Source organism: Corythoichthys intestinalis, chromosome 8 (assembly GCF_030265065.1).
Source record: "Corythoichthys intestinalis isolate RoL2023-P3 chromosome 8, ASM3026506v1, whole genome shotgun sequence".
NCBI lineage: Eukaryota > Metazoa > Chordata > Actinopteri > Syngnathiformes > Syngnathidae > Corythoichthys > Corythoichthys intestinalis.
In genome coordinates, this window is record NC_080402.1 from 53,232,560 (window position 1) to 53,256,437 (window position 23,878).

The following is a 23,878-nucleotide window of genomic DNA, read 5'->3' on the forward strand; positions in this document are numbered from 1 at the left end:
TCTTCTGAAACCTGTGTTGATTTGTCACACAAGAAAATCCGCCATGCATTCGTCTGCGGTGCTGCCATTGTCGTCGTATTTCGAGCATTTCGTCGGATGTAGAAACAAATGGCGAGTCAAATTTTACGTCGGATGTCGAAAAGTTCGTGTGTCGAAGCGATCGTAAGTAGAGGTACCACTGTATTGGCAACCTTTGAAAAATCATGTAATGCTTGTCTAATTTGTGTAATAATGATTACCTGTTACTTACTTGTGGCACATAACAGGTGGTGGCAATAACTAAATAACACTTGCAGCCAGTTAAAATGGATTAAAGTTGGCTCAACCTCTGTCCTGTGTGTACCACATTGAGCATTAATAAAAGAAAGAAGACCAAAGAATTGTCAGAGGACTTAAGAAGCAAAATTGTGAGGAAGCCTGGGCAATCTTATGGCTAGGGGTCCATCTTCAAAGACCTGAATGTTCCTGTGTCTACCGTGCACAGTGTTATCAATAAGTGTAAAGCGCATGGCACTGTGGATAACCTCCCTGGATGTGGACAGAAAAGAAAAATTTATGAGAGATTACAATGAAAGATTGTGCGGATGATGGATAAAGAACCTCGACTAACATCCAAACAAGTTCAAGCTGTCTTGCAGTCCGAGGGTGCAACAGTGTCAACCCGTACTATCCGTCGGCATCTAAAAGAAAAGGGACCCAGAAGACTCCACTTCTGACCCAGAGACATAAAAACGCCAAGCTGGAGTTTGCCAAAACTTACCTGAGAAAGCCAAAAATGTTTCGGAAGAATGTTCTCTTGTCAGATGAGACAAAAGTAGAGCTTTTTTGGGAAAATGCATCAACATAGAGTTTACAGGAAAAAAAACAAGGCCTTCAAAGAAAAGAACACGGTCCCCACAGTCAAACATGGCGGAGGTTCCCTGATGTTTTGGGGTTGCTTTGCTGCCTCTGGCACTGGACTGCTTGACCGTGTGCATAGCATGTATAGGTAGTCTGAAGACTACCGACAAATTTTTCAGCTTAATGTAGGGCACAGTGTGACAAAGCTGGGTCTCCCTCAGAGGTCATGGGTCTTCCAGCAGGACAATGACCCAAAACACACTTCAAAAAGCACTGGAAAATGGTTTGAGAGAAAGCACTGGAGACTTCTAAAGTGACCAGCAATGAGTCCAGTTCTGAATCCCATAGAACACCGGTGGAGAGATCTGAAAATGGCAGTTTGTAGAAGGCACTCTTCAAATCTCAGAGACCTGGAGCAGTTGGCCGAAGAAGAAAGGTCTAAAATTCCAGCAGAGCATTGTAAGAAATCCACTGATGGATACCGGTAGTGGTTGTTCGCAGTTATTTTGTGTCAAGGTTGTGCTACCAAGTATTAGGCTGAGGGTGCCAATACTTTTGTCTGGCCCGTTTTTTGTGTTTTGTGTAAAATGATAATGATTTAATTCTTTTCTCAGACTATTTTGTGTTTTTTCATTGCAAGCAAAATAAATGAAGATATGCTTGGTAGTGTGCAGCAAAAGCTTGGCTGTGTATACTCAATGAATGGTATGTGTATCATTGGAAATACAACTGTGTGTTGCAAATGACAACACGAGTAAACTCAGTGTAGAGATATGATGGCAAGAGTCTTCTTGCAAAAGGAGTGTCCGGTTTAGCATTTTATGTGTGCAGTTTTCAGTTTTGTGTGTGCAATATTGAGAAAGTTGTTATTGTATTGAGAAAAGTGTGTTAACAATCGTGAAAAACTGTAAAACTTGAATCGGAGATTTGGATTTAGTGAAAAGCCATAATTTGCTATGATTATCCCCAACACCGTCCTGTTGAAACTAATGCTCTTACCTGCGCAAACTACTTCAATAATAGAGGATGAATAAGTCATCTTTACGGTCCCACAATCCATTAGTGCCGACTCGGACCCTTCACAATCAGAATAAAAACGCCACACAGGCACAGGCTCTGTCGATGTGTCCATTTTTCTGGTTGAAACGACGGAACTGCACCGGAGCTGTTGGCATACAACGGCAGCTTCCCTCAGACTCCAGTTGTTTTGGTAACTGACTGGTCTCCACTCTTGGTCGTGTTTCACTTCCAGCCTACCAGCGCACTGGCTGCCTCCATCCCTTAGCCTCAAATCATTCAGTTCTAAAAATGAAAATGAAAGGAAATCATTGGTTGAAAAGTAGGCAAGATTTGCCCGTGAGGGTGAAGCCAACTTCAGTGTCTTATTAAACTTGGGATCGGCCTATAAATTATTACACTGGATGTACGGGTGAGTAAATTTGGGGTGCAGATCACCAAACTGTTAGTACAAGATTAGTCTCCGTACATTCTAAAGTTACAGTATACAACTGACTTAAATTGTTTGGTAAAAATTGGTTTTAATTGCTCTTTAAGTCTCTAGGCATAGAATGCTATCCCTATTAAAATATGAAAACCTATGGTTGGGTGGTTTTAGTTAAAGAAGACACTGTTTTTACATCTGTGTGATTTTGACAAAGATCAGATCACATTTGAAGGTGATTTTATGCAGAAATGTGAGAAATTCCAAAAGGTTCAGATACTTTTTCATACACTGTAATGGTGACGATGTGCAAGTACCGTATTGGCCCGAATATAAGACAGCCCTGATTATAAGACGACCCCCTTCTTTTTCAAGACTCAAATTTGAAAAAAGACTTTTTGAACACCAAATTAATTTGTATATAGAAAATAATTACAGTACATCCGAAACAAATGATTATAACAATATACTTGAGAGAAAAAGCATGTTATTTTGCCTCATTCAAATCTTAATATCTGAACATTTAAATATGTAAACTAATGTGCAATCACATTCGTAAATGAATGGCTTCTGGTTTTTGAAATGTAAATAAACCAATCTATTGTGATAAAACAACAAAATTGCAATAACTGCATTAACCATCAAAGTGAAGTCTAACTGTAACTGTAGTCTTGAAACAAATCTGAATAAGGAAAAACATTGCACTAAAATAATGCAAACTGGTTAAACTAAAAAGAGTAGCCGAGATCTGTCATGACAGAAAATCGCTTCAATGATATCTGGCACCATCTAGTGTCGTGAATGGGGAGAGTAGCTGAGATTTGTCATGACAGAACATCGCTTCAATGGTATCTGGCGCCATCTAGTGTCATGAATGGGTATAATGTCTAGACCACGAATGTAAGACGACCCCCTCTTTTTCAGTGTTATTTCAATGCAAAAAACACTGTCTTAATTCGAGCCAATACAGTAATACAGTAATATCTTCATATTTTAGTCTAAGATTGAAGTAAAGCGCCACTAAATCCTGAATTATAATTTTTAACATGCCAAAATTGCTGGTGTCTGATGCGCACCTGCAGTTTGTGGTCTATAAGTGCGCACCACAGAGTTTCTGGTGCGCACCAGATGGTTTAAATGTATTTTATTTCTGTCGATGTCCCTTTAGGAGCTCTGCTCCTTGCACACAGTATGATTAAATGTGAATTGTTACAAACTTTACTGGTTCATCTCAAAAGTGTCAAGCAAAAAGGTTTTTACTGCCACATTCAGGATAATCTCCGTTTTGCCTTGTTGACCAAACCAAACGCTAAACAACGATGGCAGCGACGTTTGAAAAATCCTACAACCGACATTTGTTTTCAGCGTTCTGCGCTCATGAGTCACTTTAGGCTTCGCGCTTGATGGACTGTGAGCTCATGCGCTGATGGGACACTTGAATGGCTGCTATGGAAGATGACAGTCACACAAAAGATCAGATATGACAAAAAAAACAAAACAAATATGTACACTTCCAATAATCAAACACAATGCAATGCTCTTTACCTTTGACTGTGAGATGTAATGAATTTGTATCAGAGAATATTCTTGAACTGAGCTCAAAGTTGAAATCGCAGTTGTAGACACCCTTGTGGGAATCATTTAAGGCAGGGAACAAAAAGATAGCAGAATTATCAGTTGCTTTTTCTGTCCACACGCTGGGGTGATTCGTGTATATTCCTTTTCTTAGGCGGAAGGAGTGTATTGCATAAGGTCCAAGTTGTCTGCAGATGATGGCAAAGCGATGGCCCTTGAGAAGTTCATTCTTTTTCTCACCGTGGATGCTATGTACGGAGATGTGAGGTCCTAATGGACGATCTGTGAAGGAATAACGCAAAGGTATATTTCAAGTAATATCTAAAGCATTCAACGCTTTGTGTGACTCTTTACTGTACCGATGCAGGAAAAGATTGAGTTGCCACAATGTCCTTCTGTGGCATTGAATGTGAATGAGGGACATTTCGTGAGTACCTCCTCTGTGCCTTTGCATTTAAAGTCTGGACTCCGCTGTTGTGTATCTTGTGCACTAGGCTTCCTGCTTTGATAATCTCGGGGAAATCCACAACCCAGTTCCCGACATACGACTAAAGCATCTTCTGCACTCAAGGCTTTGTGACAGACAGACTCCCATGTATGAGCAGACTTCAGCATCAGATTGCCCGAACACGTGTCTTTTCTATCCACGAGTCGCACACTTTCTGACATGGAGAAAGGAAGTGTAAATCAATGAAGTAGTCCAAAAGCCAGCCAGCCAATCAATCAATCAATCAATCAATCAATCAATCAATCAATCAATCAATCAATCAATCAATCAATCAATCAATCAATCAATCAATCAATCAATCAATCAATCAATCAATCAATCAATCAATCACTTCCTACATGAATCACTCTAAGGTCGTTTCTGTAATTGTAACAATGACTTACCTGAACAAGCTACGGTAATCAACAGGTCTGATCTACTCGCCCGCCATTCAGTACACAATCCATTTCCACAGAAACCATCTGGCACCCAGACAGGTTGTCTTTTGGGAAGCAAATGTCTTGATGTCGAGATGAGACTACCACAGCCCAGCTGCTTGCACACCTCAGAAAAGTGGTCTTTTTCCCAGTAATACCCTCCCAGCGGTCGCCACTCTCCGTAATCCTTCCCTTCGACAGTACCATCACAGTTGCTTTGTCCTCCCATCACTCTGAATTCCTGAAGGTCTGGCCAAACAGAATAATTCTGAGACAGTGATCCAAGTTTTACTGTTTGCTGAGCCTGCTGGATTAGATGAATACAGTAAATACTAAGGCTGCAACAAGTAATTGTTTAAATCGATTAATAAATTAGTTGTCAATGAATATAATGCAGTGATCCCTCGCTACTTCGCGCTTCATCCTTGGCGCCCTCAGATCATCGCCGATTTTTTTTCAATTAAACAAAAAAAAAAAAAATACAGATGCACTGTCCCGAGCCGATCACTTAGTCTCACTCTCACTCCCTCCCTGCCTTCCCTGCTTTTTTTTCCTCAAGCAGGCAGTGCATGTGCACTGGAGTTGCTTATAAAAATTAACGATGTTGACAGATGTTTGTGTTTGATCTAACCAGAATCTAGGGCTTCAAAAACGCCGCATGCGTCAATCATCATCTAACTTGTTAAACAGTTGCTGTGGCAACTCATTGTGTGTAAGTGAGAAGGTTTGAGTAAACTCACTCAATGAAGTGCTGCTTTGGAACAGACAGGCTCTGTGTGTGCATTGCTCAGGCGGGGGGATAAGGAAGCCCACTGGAATGAACGTGTGTGTGTGGCGATATTCGAGGCAGGTGGGCATGTAGTGTTCGCGGCCATAAACGCCACTAGTTGAAAGTGATCCTAAGCAGTTTGTAATTTCCACCATTGTCACTCCAAGAGTCACAGCCAAGGGAGGTAACAGAAGCATTTAATACAGCCAAGAATTTTTCTACTACAGTACAGTACTTTATTCTTGTTTAAAAATAATTCGGGGGGACAGTACAATGTTTAGAACTTATCAGAATCATTACATTTGAAGTCCTTAAAAAACATTTATTAATATATATTAGGGCTGTCAAAATTATCGCGTTAATGGGCGTTAACTAATTATTTTAATTAATCCGTTAAAATATTTAACGTATTTAACGCACATGCCCCGCTCAAACAGATTAAAATGACAGCAAAGTGTCACTTCCACTTGTTTCTTGTTTTTTGGTGTTTTGCCGCCCTCTGCTGGCGCTTGGGTGCGACTGATTAATAATAACATAATTATTATTGACATCAACAATGGCGAGCTACTAGTTTATTTTTTGATTGAAAATTTTACAAATTTTATTCAAACGAAAACATTAAGAGGGGTTTTAATATAAATTTTCAATAACTTGTACTAACATTTGTCTTTTAAGAACTACAAGTCTTTCTATCCATGGATCGCTTTAACAGAATGTTAATAATAATGCCATCTTGTTGATTTATTGTTATAATAAACAAATACAGTACTTATGTACAGTATGTTGAATGTATATATCCGTCTTGTGTCTTATCTTTCCATTCCAACAATAATTTACAGAAAAATATGGCATATTCTATAGATGGTTTGAACTGCGATTAATTAATTTAGTTTTGTTTTAATTATTTAATTAATTTAATTTTGTTTTAATTAATTTAAAACAAACACACAGCCAAAAAAATGGTTTAAAAAAAACGCGTTTTTTCACTTATTGCGGCGGCTTCTGGTCCCCATTAACCAAGAAAAACGATGGATCACTGTAATTGATTTTTGCCGGCAGCTATGATTAGTCCTGTGTGGGTCCTTGTTTGTGTGTCATGAGAGGCTGCACATACCGCCATTGATCAAAGCAAGAGAGAGAAAGTTCACTGCTACATTCAGGTTGGGTTGCAGAATCAATAATATTATGAGTCGAAAGTTAGATTGTCTTTTGTGTTGTTAGATCCAGTTTGCCTCTGTCAGAAGTGAGTAAATGAAGCCAATTGTATTGTTTGTATTCTTTGTTGATGAGACATTTCTATGTACTTAGCACAAAGCGCAAAGCTAGTTAGCGATAATGCAAGTAATCAGTGTCTTAAGTGTCCGTTTGTATTGTGTTTTGGACAAGCATATTTGCACTTGAATTATTCTTAGATAGTAAAGTTGTCTCATTTCTTTTTATAAAGAAACCATTCACATAAAGCCATTCATACAACAGCTTTAAGTCTCCTTTCAAAACAAACTCCCATTCAAACTGTTAATTTGTTATACAAGAGAGTAGGCTTTGAAATTGGATTCGGAATGTATTTATGAACAACTGTTTCATAAAGAAAACTGACTCATGACAGTCTGCCTCCTTCTTATTCAATTTTGTGGTTCAGTTTGTATAAAGAAATGATTCATTGACACAATTTATATCGGCACTTTGCCCACAAGGAAAAAAATGTCAATCAGCAGCACTTTTTTTTTTTTTTTAATTTGAATGAACCGGACTTTAGTCTTATTTGTGTTTTGAGAAATTATTTTTATGTTTTATACACTCAGAACCTTTATTAAAAACATTTATGTACTTAAAACAATACAGTTGTAGACTACAGTTAAGCCAAGAAGCTGTAATGAAATATTTTTGATATTCATCCATTTTGTCTTCATATTTACTTACAACATGCCTAAAACCTCAAGTTAAATTGTAAAGGTAATTGAAAAAAGTGATATTAATAAGATTATTTAATCCTTTAATTAATCGTCCGATTAATCAATTATAGAGTAATCATTAGTTGCAGCCCTAGTACATACCGTCTGATACACAAATTTATCTGGAAGCTAGCTTTAAGAAAAAAAAAATTGTTGACATTTATCAAAGCAAATGAACATAAAATCAAATATTTTGTGCAAAGTACTTGCGCATTGAAGTACAGGAGCTGGTCGACAGTCTTTATAGGCTGTGCTAGCACAATCCTGCAGGCGACTCTCATTGCCTTTGCACTGAAACCTTTGTGATGAAGGCAAACTTGTTTGGCTTTCTCCACTAAATATTCTAAATAGTCTAACACTTGAGGGAGGCCCACAGCCGAGCTCCCTGCACGCCACCTTTTTAGCTTGCGAGTCAAAGCCCTCCTCACACACTCTAGCCCAGCCATTAAGCGTCTTCACCTCCAAATTGCCTGAGCAAAGGTCATGATCCACGACCCTTAATGAATCTGTAACAATGCACAGAAAGTGACTTTGTGTTATTATTTGAAGCAGTAATGTGAGAACTTGATTCTTAAAGACTTACTTACCTGAGCAGGTCACCTCCAGGATGTTCCACGTTGAATTTCTTCCCTGGACTCTTTTGCGTCCTCTCATGTTGTCACACTCCATCAAGGTAGACTCGGAGCCACGGCAAAAGAAATTGATCTCCCAAAAGGGCTGGGGATCATTTGTGGTTTTGTGTTGAAGGGAGACAAACGAGCCGCAATCTATCTGCCGGCAGGCCACCTGTGCAAATGCGACTGTGGTGCTGGTTTCCTGTCTCATATTTGCGATTCTCCATTTTCCTTGATGTTTTAATTCAAGTTGGCCTGTGCAGCGGCCCGATCCTCCCGTCAGATGAGCATCATTAGGGTCTAAAGACGGATCAGTATCAGAGATGAGTAGTAACACGTTATATTTACAACTTGTCATACTTTTTACTTATACTTTAGTAGATTTGTGAAGAGGAAACGTTACTCTTACCCTGCTAAGTCATACATTTCTCCTCTTTATTCTTTATACTGTATTAGATTTTATTTTTCCCACAGTGGCTCTACCAGTTTGACCAATGAAATGTCGCGACAATAAGCACATGACTCCATTATACTAATCAGACGTAACAATACAGTCACATAACCACACACAAACATGTAGTCTTAAGTCTTATGGGTTTTTTTTTTCTTTTCTCAGAAGTCCTATGATCACGCCGGCTTGTTCAATCATGTGGCATCTTAAAAGCGCCGTAAAAAATAAACTATTTGACAGTAGAGTCAACATTACTCGAAAGCGCGTATTTCATCCTCTCTCCCAACCGGAAAACCGGAGATATGATCATCTTAATTTCATGTTAGGAAATGTTTTCTCCACTAGAGAGCACTCATGCTCTTTGGAAAGGTGATGTTTCATTTCTACTCAGAATTTCATGACTTTGTGTACAGTGATCCTTCGCTACTCTCCCTTCGCCACCCTCAGTCCATCGCAGATTTTTTTTCAATTAAAAAAAAAATAACGATGAAGGATTTTATAGAGATGCCCCATCTGATCACGTACAGTCTCTCTCTCCTTCCTGAAGCTTTTCTTTCTCATCAGGCAGCTGCAGCTTGTTAAAGTTAACGATGAGTGACAAGGGAGCTGCTTTGAAGTTGCCAGACCTTTCAAAGGCTCTGACTCGTTTAACTTGTTAAAACATTGGCTGTAGTCACTATGGCAACTCATTGTGTTGTCTCATGTGCTGTTCTAATGACCATGAATCTTCTCAATACGCAATAAGTATAAAGAATAAAGAAATATGCTATTATTATAAAGAATTATACGTCGGTATACTTCGGGAAAAAAAAAGGAAAAATCATGTTTTACATGTATCCCTTTCCAATGCTAAATCTGAATAAATACTGTAATTTTCATACTATAAGGCACACCTAACTCTAAGCCACCACCCACCAAATTTGGTATGAAAACGGCATTTGTTCATAGATAAGCCGCTCTGGACTATAAGCCGCTGCCGTCCTCACTGTATTATGGGATATTTACACCAAAAGATATTAACCGGTGAGTTTTTATCTGACAGCGGCACCATACGACTGTCATTAGACCAAATGAACCACTGTGAAGCTTTGAACCAATTGGCTTCAAAGCTTCATTGCTTCAAGAAGCTTAATTTGGCTATCACTGCTCGCTTGGGGGAGACAGTCAACCTCTGCTGCTACCTGTTGTCAACACCGTTGTTGTCCAACATGCCTCCGAGCATGCATTGCAGCACTACAGATGTAAATAACAATCAAAATTCATGTTCTGTGCTAATTATTTCTTCAGTTACTGTTCCAGTTGTTTCATGAATTGCTGGTTATGGTAATTGGTAACGCTTTATTTGACAGCAGCGCCATAAGACTGTCATTAGACAATCATAATTATGACATGACACTGTCATGAGCATTAAGGAATGCTTATAACAGATGTCATTTCGTGTTACCCGGCAAATTATCTCATTTTTGAATGGATGTAAAAGATGACATCCGTCATAGGTATTCAGTAATGCCCATGATAGTGTCATGTTCTAATTATGATTGTCTTATGACGCCGCTGTCAAATCAAGTGTTATCTATTAACCAAAATAAATAAACAAATAAACGGCACTGGACTATAAGCTGCAGGATTCAAAATGAAGGAAAAAAGTAGCGGCTTATGGTCCAAAAATGACGGTACTTTGAGCACACCAAAAAAATAATAAAACATTTTTTGTAAATAAGGTACACCTCTACTTCGCGGATTTCAGTTATTGGGGGGAGGGGGGGTCCCATTAACTGCGGAAAACGAGAGTCACCATATTATTCTCGCCTAAAATGTAAAAGATTATAGCACAGTATAATCATAAAGGTAACGTGCTGAGAAAAAACATTTTTTTTAAAAGATAAATCATGCAATGTAAGCAGTTACTCATTACTTGAGTATTCTTTTCACCGAATACTTTTTTATACTTGAGTAAATTTTTGGGGATGACTAGTTTTACTTGAGTGATATTCTTTTCCAGTAAAGCTACTCTTACTTGAGTAAAATTTTTGGCGACTTTCCCTATCTGTGATCAGTAAACAGTTTAGCACCATGATATATACTGTAGTACTTTCTGTTGACTTATAGTAAAGATCATTTGGACTTTGACGTGCAAATACGCTTGCTTCCTCTTTAAACGGCTAAAGTAGTGCACTTTACAATCTAAAGAAGTTCAGAACATTAGTAAGGGTGTAAATGACCAATTTCAAGATGATATTATGAATGCCAATATGATATTTACAACGTCTGCCAAGATTTGGATTCAATTAAATTTAAGACCAGCCAATCAACTTAATACGTTATTTGTACACATTTAACACAATCAGTTACTTTTTACTTAAATCAAGGGTCGGCAACCCAAAATGTTGAAAGAGCCATATTGGACAAAAAAACAAAACAAATCTATCTGGAGCTGCAAAAAAATTAAAAGCCTTATATAAGCCTTACAATGAAGGCAACACATGAATTATATACAGTGGGGCAAATAAGTGTTTAGTCAACCACTAATTGTATGGTTCTAATAACAGTTAGCCCACTTGAAAATATTAGAGGGGCCTGTAATTGTCAACATGGGTAAACCTCAACCATGAGAGACAGAATGTGAAAAAACAGAAAATCACATTGTTTGATTTTTAAAGAATTCATTTGCATATCATGGTGGAAAATATCAATACCAAAAGTTCATCTCAAATCTTTGTTATGTACCCTTTGTTGGCAATAACGGAGGCTAAACATTTTCTGTAACTCTTCACAAGCTTTTCACACACTGTTGCTGGTATTTTGGCCCATTCCTCCATGCAGATCTCCTCTAGAGCAATGATGTTTTGGGGCTGTCTTTGGGCAACACGGACTTTCGAACTCCCTCCACAGATTTTCTATGGGGTTGAGATCTGGAGACTGGCTAGGCCACTCCAGCACCTTGAAATGCTTCTTACGAAGCCTCTCCTTTGTTGCCCTGGCTGTGTGTTTGGGATCATTGTCATGCTGAAAGACCCAGCCATGTCTCATCTTCAATACCCTTGCTGATGGAAGGAGATTTTCAATCAAAATCTCTTGATATATGGCCCCATTCATTCTTTCCTTTACACAGATCAGTCGTCCTGGTCCCTTTGCAGAAAAACAGGCCCAAAGCCTGATGTTTCCACACCCATGCTAACAGTGGGTATAGTGTTCTTCGGATGCAATTCAGTATTCTTTCTCCTCCAAACACAAGAACCTGTGTTTCTACCAAAAAGCTCTATGTTGGTTTCATCTGACCATAACACATTCTCCAGTCCTCATCTGGATCATCCAAATGCTCTCTAGCGAACCGCAGACAGGCCTGGACGTGTACTTTCTTCAGCAGGGGGACACGTCTGGCAGTGCAGGATTTGAGTCCCTGGCGGCGCATTGTGTTAATGAGAGTAGCCTTTGTTACTGTGGTCCCAGCTCTCTGTAGGTCATTCACTAGGTCCCGCCGTGTGGTTCTGGGATTTTTGCTCACCGTTCTTATCATCATTTTGACGCCACAGGGTGAGATCTTGCATGGAGCACCAGATTGAAGATTATCAGTGGTCTTGTATGTCTTCCATTTTCTAATAATTGCTCCCACAGTCGATTTCTTTACACCAAGCATTTTACCTATTGCAGATTCAGTCTTCCCAGCATGGTGCAGGTCAACAATTTTGTCTCTGGTGTCCTTTGACAGCTCTTTGGTCTTGGCCATAGTGAAGTTTGGAGTGTGACTGACTGAGTTGTGGACAGGGTTCTTTTATACCGATAATTAGTTAAAACAGGTGCCATTAATACAGGTAACGAGTGGAGCCTCGTGAAACCTCATTAGAAGAAGTTAGACCTGTTTGACAGCAGGAAATCTTGCTTGTTTGTAGGTGACCAAAAACTTTTTTCCCCCACTCTAATTTGGAAATAAATTCTTTAAAAATCAAACAATGTGATTTTCTGTCCCCCCTCCCCCCCCATTCTGTCTGTCTCTCATAGTTGCGGCTTACCCACGTTGACAATTACAGGCCTCTCTAATCTTTTCAAGTAGGAGATCTTGTACAATTGGTGGTTGACTAAATACTTATTTGCCCCACTGTATCTACAGGGGTTGGACACAATAATGGAAACACCTAACACTTCCGCATCATAATCATTGAACATAATTGTTAGGAATGGCATGAGGAACATTCTAATGAAGTCCTCAACCTAGATCTCAACATTATTGAGCATGTATGGTCAGTTTTAGAGATTCAATTAATATGTCGATTTCCACCGCCTCTAAAAGAGTTGAAGGGTATTTTAACTAAATAATGGCTTAAAATACCTTTGGGAACAATTCATAAGTTGTATGAATCAATACAATGGAGAATTGTGGCTGTAATTGCCACAAAAGGCAGACCTACACCATAGTAAATTAGTTTTGTTGATGTTTTAAGGTGTCTCCATTATTTTGTCCAATCCCTGTGTATTAGCTATCGTCTCTAAAAGAGTTAGAGGGTATTCTAAGAAGGAATGGCTTAAAATACCTTTGGGAACAATTCACAAGGTGTATGAATTAATACCTTGGAGAATTGAGGCTGTAATTGCCACAAAAGGCGGACCTAAACCATAGTTGATTTGTTTTGTCCACTTCCTGCATATTAGCTATATTAGCCTACAACTAAAATGACTAAGTTGGCTACAAATACATAATGAGCCTTCATGATTAAATGTTTATTTTCCCTGCAGTGCATCCTAAAAAGAATGACGCACCACCTGACTACTCTATTGTACGATGCTGCCACAAGATTAACTTCATTACAATGTTTATCAATTACAAGAATGATTGTGTCATGTTTGTCCTCCATGTAATCCATATTAAAACAAAAAAAATATTTTCCTCCTCTATCTTTTTCCATTTTATATTTAAAAAAAATAAAAAATAAAAACTCCAGGTGCAGCGCAAAAGCACTGCGGGTTGCTGACCTCTGACCTAAAGCAATAAGAAAACAATTTTTATGTTTTTGCTGATTTGGTTGCTGAAATGTTTCCACCAATTTAAAGACAACCATCCTTTGATGAAAAAATGTTATACAGTGGTACCTCTAGTTACAAAATTAATTGGTGCTGGAAGGAGTTTCGTAACTTTAAAATTCTGTAAATAGTTTCCCCTATAAATGCCCTAATCCGTTCCAAGCCCCCCAAAATTTAGACATTCATTTTCCGAGCCGCTTATCCTCACGAGGGTCACTGGGGTGCTGGTGCCAATCCAAGCTAACTATAGGCAGTAGGCGGCGTACACCCTGAATTGGTTGCCAGCCAATCGCAGGGCACAAGGACACGAACAACCATTCGCGCACACACTTATACCTAGGGACAATTTAGTGTTCGATCAGCGTACGATGCATGTTTTTAGGATGTGGGGGCTTAAAATGCATCAAAACATGTAACAAATACATGTTACAATTAGATTATTGCACAATAATCATCAAATCAGAGTAGTACATAATGTAAAAAAACAACAGAGTACAGAATATAAACACTCATGTAAAGCTGTCGGAACAGGAGGAGCGAATGAAGAGGATGCTGGCATACAATTCTGGTTGTAGAGTTTAAGGTATATACAGTAGAGGTCCCTCTCAGCCAATTGAATGCTAGGAAAGCTATGCAATAGCCAATGGCTGAGCAGCTATAAGTATGTTACGTTCGGTAAACTGAGCTGCGAGTTCCATCCTACTGTATTTTTGCCTTCGTAACAAGAGGCAATATTTCCCCGTTGAGGCCTGTCTTAACCTGAAAATTCTGTATGTAGAGACGTTCGTAAGTACGACAATGTTGATCAATGCTTTGCAATTTGATTGGATCATTGCTTAACCGATCGATATATTGATCCAGAACGATGTATCATTACACTCAAAGTTTTAACTAGGGGTGTAAAACACCAATTTCATGATGATACGATATTGAATCTTTGAACAACAATATGACATTTGCGATAGTGATCCCTTGTTTGTGTGGATAATGGGGACCAGAACCCGCCGCGTTTTTTGTTTATTTTTTGTGTTAAGTGTATTTATTCAGATTTTGCATTGGAAAGAGATACATAGAAGACGTTTTTCCCCACAAAGTATAATAATAATTAAAAAAATATTGGTATATGTAGATTTTAATAAATGTTTAAGCACTTCAAATGTAATAATTATGACAAGTTTTAAACATGTTACTGTCCCACCAAATTATTTTTAAACAAGAATAAAGCAGAAAAATTCTTGCCTTTATTAAATGCTCTATTAGTGAGTCCACTCAAATCTGCTCAAGCTGCTCACTTACACACAATGAGTTGCCACAGTAACTGTTTAACAAGTTAAATGATGATTGGCATGCAGCACATTGAATCTCGCTTCTCTGGCAAGATCAAACATTAAACTTCTGACAATCGTTAACTTTAATGCACTGCCACCAACAAAGGGGAGAGAAGGAGGGAGGGAGAGTGAGACAACGCGATCAGCTCGGGACAGCTCATCTGTATTTTTTAATTTTTAATTGGAAAAAAAAAATCCGCAATGGACTGAGGGCGCGAAGTTTGAAGTGCGAAGTAGCAAGGAATCAATGTATTATAAAAATTTGCTACTCGATTTATTACTCGAGCATTTGATTGTTTGTACCGTTACACCCGTTTAAAATGTGATAAATCTCACTTTTGAACATGATCATTTTCACATGACATTTTAACATTATTTCCATGTTTTTACATAAGTTTCATGTTTTAATGTGATAATGTGGCAACTGTAAAGATTGGTCTCAAGACTGAACGATCCCCGACACAAAACCTCTCCAGGACCCAGACTTCATAGGTGAGACAGACAAAGCCAAGACCATTCCAATCAATTCTAAAATACAATAAATTGATGACGAGAGTTACACCACTACTGTTCAAACACGACCCCTAGCCCTTTCGCAAATCAGTCTTAATACTATATTTGAACTGAAGCCCTTTCGGTGAATATGAGCAATCGGTCCAGTCAAGTTATACAGCTTTTGCTGATATACGTACAGTGAAATAATACTGCGCTTAGAAGTTCTACATGCATATCTCTATGAGAGAAGTTAACATCCACGTAATGTTTTATTTTCTTACCGTTGGATTGGCTTGTATCATCCTGCTGAGTTTTGAGACTGTCAACTTCTGTCACCAGTTGATGAAAACTCCAAAACAGAAGCAGTACAGAGCAAGCAGCAACAAAATACCGCTGACACATAGTATGATTAAAAGTACTGTACTGTGATTTTACATACAAAGTAAATCACACAGAACTGTATGGACACTTACAGATCCTTATTTATACTGTATATATATACACAGTCATTTCTGTTTCATCCATGTTGCCTCACAAACTAGACCAACGGTCATGTTGACATTTTCTCTGGAATGTGAACTGTTTCTCAACTGACCTTAAACTCTGCAACCAGAAATGCATTCGAAAACAACCACACGGAGTGTGCAGTCATACTGTACTATCGAGCTCAAACTGAGACAAAACAAATGAACAGAATTGCTATACTTCAATAGATGTATTAAAAAAACAAATTATCATTTAAATCATTCATTACATTCCAAAACTAAATCAGAAGGTGCGATACGAAATTGACAACAGGTTTGTATTCACAAAATAAAGTCCAACTAAATTAGTGCTCCATGCAAATTTAATCAGTTTAGCCAACATTCCTAATTTCCAACTTCTGGAATATATTTTAACGTGACACTGTCTTAAATGTATACACACACGCAGAGGTGGGTAGTAACGCGTTTCATGTACTCCGTTACATTTACAGTACTTGGGTAACTTTTTGAGAAAAATGTACTTTTTACGTTTTACTAAGCCATACTTTTCACTTGAGATTTGTGAAGAAAAAATGCTCTTACGCCGCTACCTTGGGCTACACAAGAGTCGTCACATTTTTCCTCTTTATTCTCCTTTTTTTTTTGCTAGCGATGCTAGTGCCAAGAGTAGCGCTACTAATTTCACCAATTAGACGTGGCAACAATAATCACGACTCCATTAAACCAATAAGACGCAAGCTTGTCGTTCTTTGATCACGCAAGCCTGTTTAATCACGCATCTTTAAAGCACCGTAACAAATTAAGTATTTGACAGAGCGCTGCCCTCAACATGAATCGAAATCGCGGATTTAAAACTCTCTCCGCCAGTTTTTATTTGGCATCGATTGACCATGGAAAACGGAGAAATGATCCTTTTAATTTCATAATAGTAACTATGAACTACAGTATTCACTACTCAAACTAGTAATCATTTTCTCCACTAGAGGGCAAGGCACTCGAATGCTCACTGATTTTTCCAGGCATGAAAATGGGTCAGGGGTTAAAAAGGTGAGAAGGGTGTGGAGGAAATATATTCCAGTACACTGTATTGTACACCCCAACAAAATATTGAGCTCTGTCGACCCACACTGTGTTTCAGCAGGGCCATGCAGAGACCGGTGGAGGGGTGGGTGCTCGTAGATCAAAAGGGGCACATGAACAAGTATTTAATACACCTTAAAACAACATAACTTCAATTTTAACCAGCTTTAGATAATAATTGGCTGCGACTGTGACATACTTTAATTGGGAGGGGGCAACAGTGAATAGAAATCAAAACTGTCATCAACACTTTCTGGCTGTGACTCAGTCAGTCTGCCTCTTTTCTTCCTTCAACCTCTGCATCAAAACTTCCTTCCTCAACTTGGTCATCTGAGAACAAACCACACCAGATGGTCACTGAGCCACCAACAGCAGTTTTCTTAAAACTATTATTTCATTATTATCCATACTTAACAACTCTAGCACCTAATGATTAATAAAGCAATGACATAAAAATCTTATAGAAAAATAACATTGTAATTGTGTTTATAATTGGATTTAATACCCGACTATCCTTGCAAACTTGTTCTTACCAGGTCTGCTATTCACCCAGCTGATGAGGTATCCACTGCCTTTAGCAGCCTCATCTCTTTTTTATCCCTCAATCTCCCTTCCCTACGACGCATGTCTATGTAATGAAATATAAATATTTTAAAAAACAGACTCCCCGGTGGCTTTTAGTTTTAAAGCTTTCTTAATTTCTTTCTCACTCAATAACGATGGAGTTAGATTTGTGTTTTTATTATTCAATCAAAAAACAAAGTTACTTCTATCAAAAACAAAGTTGCTTCAATCAAAATACAGTATATACTTTTAATCCCAAAAAGTAGCTTCAATAAAAATGTTTTTGATTGCAATAATAAATTTGAGACAAAAAAAGCATTTGAAAACTATTATTCTTGATTGAAACAAATTTTTCCATTTAAGTAATGTTTTGCGTTTGGGCCATATTTTGGCCCATTGGCACATTTGTGTCTTTATTATTCAATCAAATAAGTTGCTTCAAACAAAAAAATATATATAAAAAGAAAAACTTTGCACATGTGCCAATCACCGTTTACCAAAGCCTGAGAGGGTTTGAGTAGACTCACTATGAAGCTTTTAATAAAGCCAAGCATTTAACTACTTTATTCTTGTTTAAAAATAATTCGGTGGGGCAGTAACATGTTTAAAACTTATAATTCTTACATTTTGAAGTGCTTGAAAACCATTTATAAATGATACTTTGGTGAAAAAACATGTCTTATATATATGTATCTTTTTTCCAATGTAAAATCTGAATAAATGCATTGAACACGCAAAAAAAAAAAAAAAAGGGGGGGGGGGGTTGGGGCGTTACTTCGCGGTTTTCACTTATTGCGGCGGGTTCTGGTCCCCATTAACCGCGAAAAACGAGGGGTCCCTGTATTTCTGAAAAGCTTTAAGAAGAAAGACTCATTCCCACCACTCGTCGGGCCGCTGTTGTGCCGACACCGGCCGTCAGCTCAAATCCAAGCCGAAAATAACGCATCTCCGGCGGACGACGGGAGCGATGTGAGGCGCCCCCTCCATCCGAGAGAATGCCGCTTAATTTGACTCAACAGTGTGTTTCTTCGTCTATATTACCGCTAAATACACAAGCTTGATGCCAATTTAACGGGAGCTATTTTTTTTCATGGGAGATTTGGCTAGCTCTGGCAGTGTTCAACGCAAGCTGCAACGAATGGCAGTAACTTTTTTTATATCGCAAAACGTGAAAACGATTGAAACCATTACTCACCAAATTCAATCTGCTGGCAAATACAGGCAAGTGTGTATGCTGCGCTCTGGTCTGCCCCGATGTGGATAAGGCCTGCTTTTTGTTTTCGCAGCTTTGCAATGCAACCGAAGGCTCTCCGAGCACTCCATGTACACGCTAGTGTTGTATCGGTCGCGAACGATTCGTTCTTTTTGAACGAATTGTTTGGGTGAACGAGACCGAACTAATCACCATCTGCACTGATTCGTTCTATGAAGTTGGTGGCGCTTGTTCGCTGCGTGGGAGGGCGTTGAGCAAGCGGCAGCGTCTTCTGACATCGCACACGACCAATCAGACGCCAGCTTCATCGCGGGCAGGGGAGGGAGCAGAAACAGAATCAAGGCGTCTGTCACTCATTTCCACGTGTGGCCAATAAGCAGCCAGCGTGCAGGCAGGGGGGAAAGACTGAGTTTTGTCACTTCCCGTTCAGTGATTCGGTCCTCCGGTTCCTGACCTAGCTTGCTGCTAACTTGACTTTCCAGTAATGACTATGCGGTGTACGAGTCAAAATGAAAGGAAATGACTGTCACATATTTGTTAACGTGGAGCCTATCAAATGCTGCTCAAACAGACAAAACCACCACACAAATCTAGCGAGCATGGTTTAGTGTTCTACTTTTCTCAACAGACTTGGGACTGTACCTATGACGATATACTATCAAATTTACAGTAATTTAAAACACGCGTAGCTACGAGGCAAGCAAAAGCTGAGCTGCGGTCGCGTGACGGCAGTGAAGCGGGCAGAGAACTGTCACTATATGGAGGCTTCATGGCAGCGATATTTACCTCATATGTGCACAGAAAAAAAAAGATTTAGTATGATCACCATAATACTGATTTGCAATGAAACTATATACATGTCAATTTTTTCCGAGTGTTTTTTTTCTCGTGTCAGAGGGTGTCGGTTGGTTTGACAAATTATGTCAATCCGTCCATCATGTGCTACTCAAGCGCCCAAAAACAAAGCGCGCGGACACGGGAGATGTCGCAATATGTCTACATTTTTCTTAACAGACTGAGAGTAGAAAGGAGACATCATGAGCAAACATTTCTCGTCAGCATTTGACGATCTGAGATGCGGGGACGACAGGGGAGCTGACCGGATTATTTTATTAATACCAGTGCAAAAATTCAATACGATCATCTTAAAAAACAAAAATACAACAGAGCGAGAGGTAAATATGATGTGTTGGTCGTTCCATATTTAGAAATTAAACTTTCGATTTATTTTTATTTTCGTGACAGCAAGCATGCCGCGTTGGCTGGTAGCAGCAGCATTGTATATGTGAGCAAGATCATGCTAAAGAAAGTCCGTGCGCCCCCCACCCCAAACCCCCACTTCCCCCTCAAAAAGGAAAATGTTTAACCGTGTCCAAAATCGAAATGCAAGCACGAGCCATGACTTTGAGCCAATAGAACTAGGACAGACGACGCGGAAGTTCTCCCTCGCTTTTGCAGCAGCGGGAGGGAGACGAGGCTGTCTGTGAAAGCAGAATATCATCGCGTGTCACTCATTTCTGAAACTACGACGAGTGGTCAATGTGCAAGAGAGGGAGGGACCAAGCAATGTCACTTCCCGTTCAGTTATACTGCGAAGCGGTCTTTGGTGATTCGTTCGGCAACGTCACTTCCCGTTCACTAACCGAACGATTCATTTGGGCGGGGAGGGAGATGAGGGGGGCGAACGAACGAATCTTTTTACTGAACGAACCGGAATGGATTAGTTTACTCAAGTGAACGACAGATCCGTCAGTAGTACGCGCGTTTGGAATAATGGAACGCAGCTTGGGCCGATGATTGGTTCTCGTCAGCGAAGCATCTAGAAGGATTTGCTGACTGTGTTCTTAAGTGCTCAGTTTACGTACTAAGTTAATCACATGATGATTATAATAAAACCTCCCGATCCCCCCCCCCTCCCAAAAAGAATTCCTCCTCGGATCTACGCAATTCACGTAGGTCGCCCTTTGACTTCAAAACTGCGAATTTCGCCGAAAGGTGAGAGATTTTCATGCCCGTTTTTCCTCTACTTTTGATCATTTAAAAAAAAATCTTTGGCTTAATGTGGTTATGTAATGGGTTCCCGTACAGTCAGTGCTTAATTTGTAAATCAAAAGATGCCGGAACGCAAAGTACATATGAAAGCACAGGGATGAGACTGGCACAGGTTCTGGAGCGCACACAGAAACTGGTGCTGAAAACAACACGCAAATGTCCTGTTTCAGTGGGACCGACATTGCCAATTTGGCATAGAAGTGGGAAAGCGTAGGGGGGAGAGGAAACGAAAAGGAGAGTTCGATGGCATGTTTACTTTGACTGTCCCCCACTGGTTTTTAAGAAAAAAGTCCATACAAGGAGTGTTTTTATACACCACCACCTCCCCGAAGGAAGAACCGGACAGAGGCCACGACGAACGAGCCACAGAAATCGCCGGTCCACATATTTTCTTTGCACGGGAGGTGCCGGATAGCCAAATTTAAAATTTTAAGTTACTCAAAATGTTTCTCATTACTTAAGTTCTCACTGGATACTTTAGTTTTAGTCGAGTACATTTGTTTGGATGACTACTCTTAATATTTTGAACGCTACTCTTAAGTAAAATTTTTGGCTACTCTACCCACACGTCATAAAATTAGTACAAATATCCAAAAGTAAATTTGAAAGGGCTTTTATTATTTAGTTGATGTTAAACAAATTCAAACTCCAGACCTCATCATGTTGTTGGGTGGCACAGCCATTCCCATGTGAGTGCCCACAGTGAGACCAAACTTCTCACTAGACTGCTTCTGCTGGACCTCAGGCTTCAGTCGAAAGCCCGCCTCCCCATCGAAGTAGTCCATGGGCGTGAACGTCAGGGCGGCCTCGTCAAGTAGACCCTCAAGGCGGTTGCGCCAGGCCTGGAGAAGGGCGTTGCTCGCCTCACGGGGGAGGGTAGATGGAGCCCAGAAGATTTGAGGTGCCAGAACATTGAAACCGCAATAGTGCAGGATGCCATTCTATTGCGAATTCACACATTTAGTTGATTGTCATTCACAATTTGTCTCAGCATTACAGACCTGAATTGGCCATAGTGTGACATTCATGTCTCCATTGATGCCATTAGCACTAAACATTGACTCTGTAGATCCAGTAGTGAAGGACAGTATAGCCTTCTTTTCCTGCAAGAGAATATGTAAATACAGCTTCGTTCTAAAATGGAGCACGGTCATGTTGCCTTTAGAACACAGGTGTCAAACAGATGCCAGAAAGTGCCAAGTGGGTGCTGGATCTTGTTCCAACCGATACCGTGCAGAGAGTTTAACCAATGAACTTCCTACTGAAACAAGCAGCACCTGACAAAGTTTAACTGATTACACATGTAAAAGATCTGATTGTGAAAAGGTCCTCTTCATTGGTTGGAAAGCAAACCTGCACCCACTTGGCCCTTTCTGGAATCTGACACCTGTGCTTTAGAGTAACTCAGTGTGGTAATTAGTTTCATAAGCAATTAGCCAAAACACATTCCCTGTAATGCTCACCTTGAAGATACCCTGACCATAGCGCTTTTCATCAGAGTAAGCATAACCAAGCGTGAGCACTCTGTCAATCCAGCCCTTGAGGATGGCAGGCATGCTGAACCAATACATGGGGAACTGGAAACAATGCATTCATGTCAGTTACGCAGTATAGATTGACTAACCTTTGTGAAGAGACATTTACCTGGAAAATGATTAGGTTAGCCTCTGAAAGCTTGCATTGCTCCTCAGTTATGTCAACAGCCAATTTTCCGCTCTCCCATGCATCTTTGGTCTCGTCGGCATAACGGAAGTGCTCAGCATTCTTCACCTCACCTGTGGACAGTTAATGACCACATTTTAAGGTCGCGAAACGACCAAATAGGACGACAGCATCGATTTCTCCATTAAAAACATTACCCTGAATGTCCTCCGTTGTAGCAGTGGCTTTAAACTTGATGGCATAGAGGTCGGACACTTTCACCGTGCAGCCTTTGGCAGTCAGAACCTCGACAGCAGCATCTTTGGCAGCAGCATTGAAAGAACCAGAACTCTGGTGGGCATACACGATGAGGACTTTCTTTCCTGCCAAAGCTATGGGGAGGGAAAAAAAAAATAAAACATTGAGATCATTTTACACAACCACAATTCAACTTACACATTTCCGAAGCCTGTTGCCACAACAGAGAGTGAGGGATCACGAACTGGTGTGCTGTCTGACGCAAAATGAAGGGCTTTTATACTGGAAGAACAATTGTTTCTACCAGGTGGAGGAACGCACTAATTACAGCAAGGCCCAATCAGATAACATCCAGAAGGCCTGACAGAGGAACAGATAGATGGGCATAATATTCCACCTAAAAGACATGCTGAACACATTTCATTTTACAAAATTTTCCTTTACTTTATTTAGCATCAGACTATTTAAACACCATATGACATTTGAATTTTCATTTGTAACTGACGACCGTGACACTGATAAATAAATGCCTATAAAAACACTCTACTATATCAGAACAGGTTGTAATTTTGAAAGATTTTATTGTATATTTTTAATATCTGGGCATTAGTTTTGCTGTGAAATTACCACTTTAATTTGAACTTGATTTGCATACCAGAAAGAATACAGATGATATATTTGGGTACCCTCCTTTGTATCAAAAAAATAGAAAATTTGTTATGATTAATTAAATGATTAGTGTTACCATTAAAATCTCACTTAGCTCAACATTATCGGGTATGTATTTATCACTCTTAATACAGTTAAACAGCTCGTAGTAGTGCTGTCTCCATAATTCCGCAACGTTATTTGAGCCACATACTCTGTTGATATTCAGATGGGAGCTTAACAATTATTCAATACTTTCGCCTCCGCCCAGAAGTCACAGTAGTTGTGATTACTAAGTTTTCCAGCAAGGGAGTCTACCCTTACTAAGTTTTCCAGCAAGGGAGTGTGTGTGTGTGTGTGTGTGTGTGTGTGCGTGAGTCAGTCAGTGAGTGAGTCAGTGAGTGAGTCAGTCAGTCAGTGAGTGAGTCAGTCAGTCAGTCTTATTTATATAGCCCTTTACAAAACTCAAAAGGTCCTCAAAGTGCTTTACAACAAAGACAAACATGGCTCATGATAAATAAAAGGCAGCAAA

The 23,878-nt window shown here is 39.5% G+C and overlaps 2 protein-coding genes across 7 annotated transcripts in view; both read right to left on the reverse strand.

Annotated features, from left to right (window-relative positions):
* The window catches only part of LOC130920134 (scavenger receptor cysteine-rich type 1 protein M130-like), a 28,186-nt gene extending 12,305 nt beyond the window's left edge, over positions 1–15,881 (reverse strand). Inside the window, exons 1-7 of one of the 6 annotated variants that reach the window (XM_057843070.1) lie at positions 15,687–15,881; positions 8,089–8,415; positions 7,961–8,007; positions 4,748–5,084; positions 4,216–4,518; positions 3,827–4,138; positions 1,840–2,142 (exon numbers count right to left, since the gene is read on the reverse strand). In XM_057843070.1, coding sequence (XP_057699053.1) covers positions 1,840–2,142; positions 3,827–4,138; positions 4,216–4,518; positions 4,748–5,084; positions 7,961–8,007; positions 8,089–8,415; positions 15,687–15,807 — 1,750 coding nt within the window. In that variant the 5' untranslated portion in view covers positions 15,808–15,881. Of the gene's footprint in view, positions 1–1,839; positions 2,143–3,826; positions 4,139–4,215; positions 4,519–4,747; positions 5,088–7,707; positions 8,008–8,088; positions 8,416–15,686 lie in introns of those variants that run through there. The other 5 variants (XM_057843069.1, XM_057843068.1, XM_057843067.1 and 2 more) reach the window with 5 other exon arrangements.
* Positions 15,882–21,396: 5,515 nt separating this feature from the next.
* LOC130919884 (ribosyldihydronicotinamide dehydrogenase [quinone]-like) lies at positions 21,397–23,063 on the reverse strand. Its single transcript, XM_057842507.1, has 6 exons — positions 22,897–23,063; positions 22,659–22,832; positions 22,444–22,574; positions 22,263–22,376; positions 21,801–21,902; positions 21,397–21,740 (listed from the first exon to the last, which is right to left on the reverse strand). Exons 1-6 carry the CDS (start codon positions 22,898–22,900, stop codon positions 21,441–21,443), a joined length of 825 nt encoding a protein of 274 aa, XP_057698490.1. The 5' UTR covers positions 22,901–23,063; the 3' UTR covers positions 21,397–21,440.
* Between the last annotated feature and the right edge of the window lie 815 nt (positions 23,064–23,878).

Excerpts from the sequence above, each read along its gene's own strand:
- LOC130919884 (XM_057842507.1), bottom strand. Across the intron at positions 22,377-22,443 it reads CTAACCTAATCATTTTCCAG|TTCCCCATGTATTGGTTCAG; the intron begins GTAAATGTCTCT and ends CATTGTTTCCAG. Across the intron at positions 21,903-22,262 it reads ATGGTCAGGGTATCTTCAAG|GAAAAGAAGGCTATACTGTC; the intron begins GTGAGCATTACA and ends ATTCTCTTGCAG.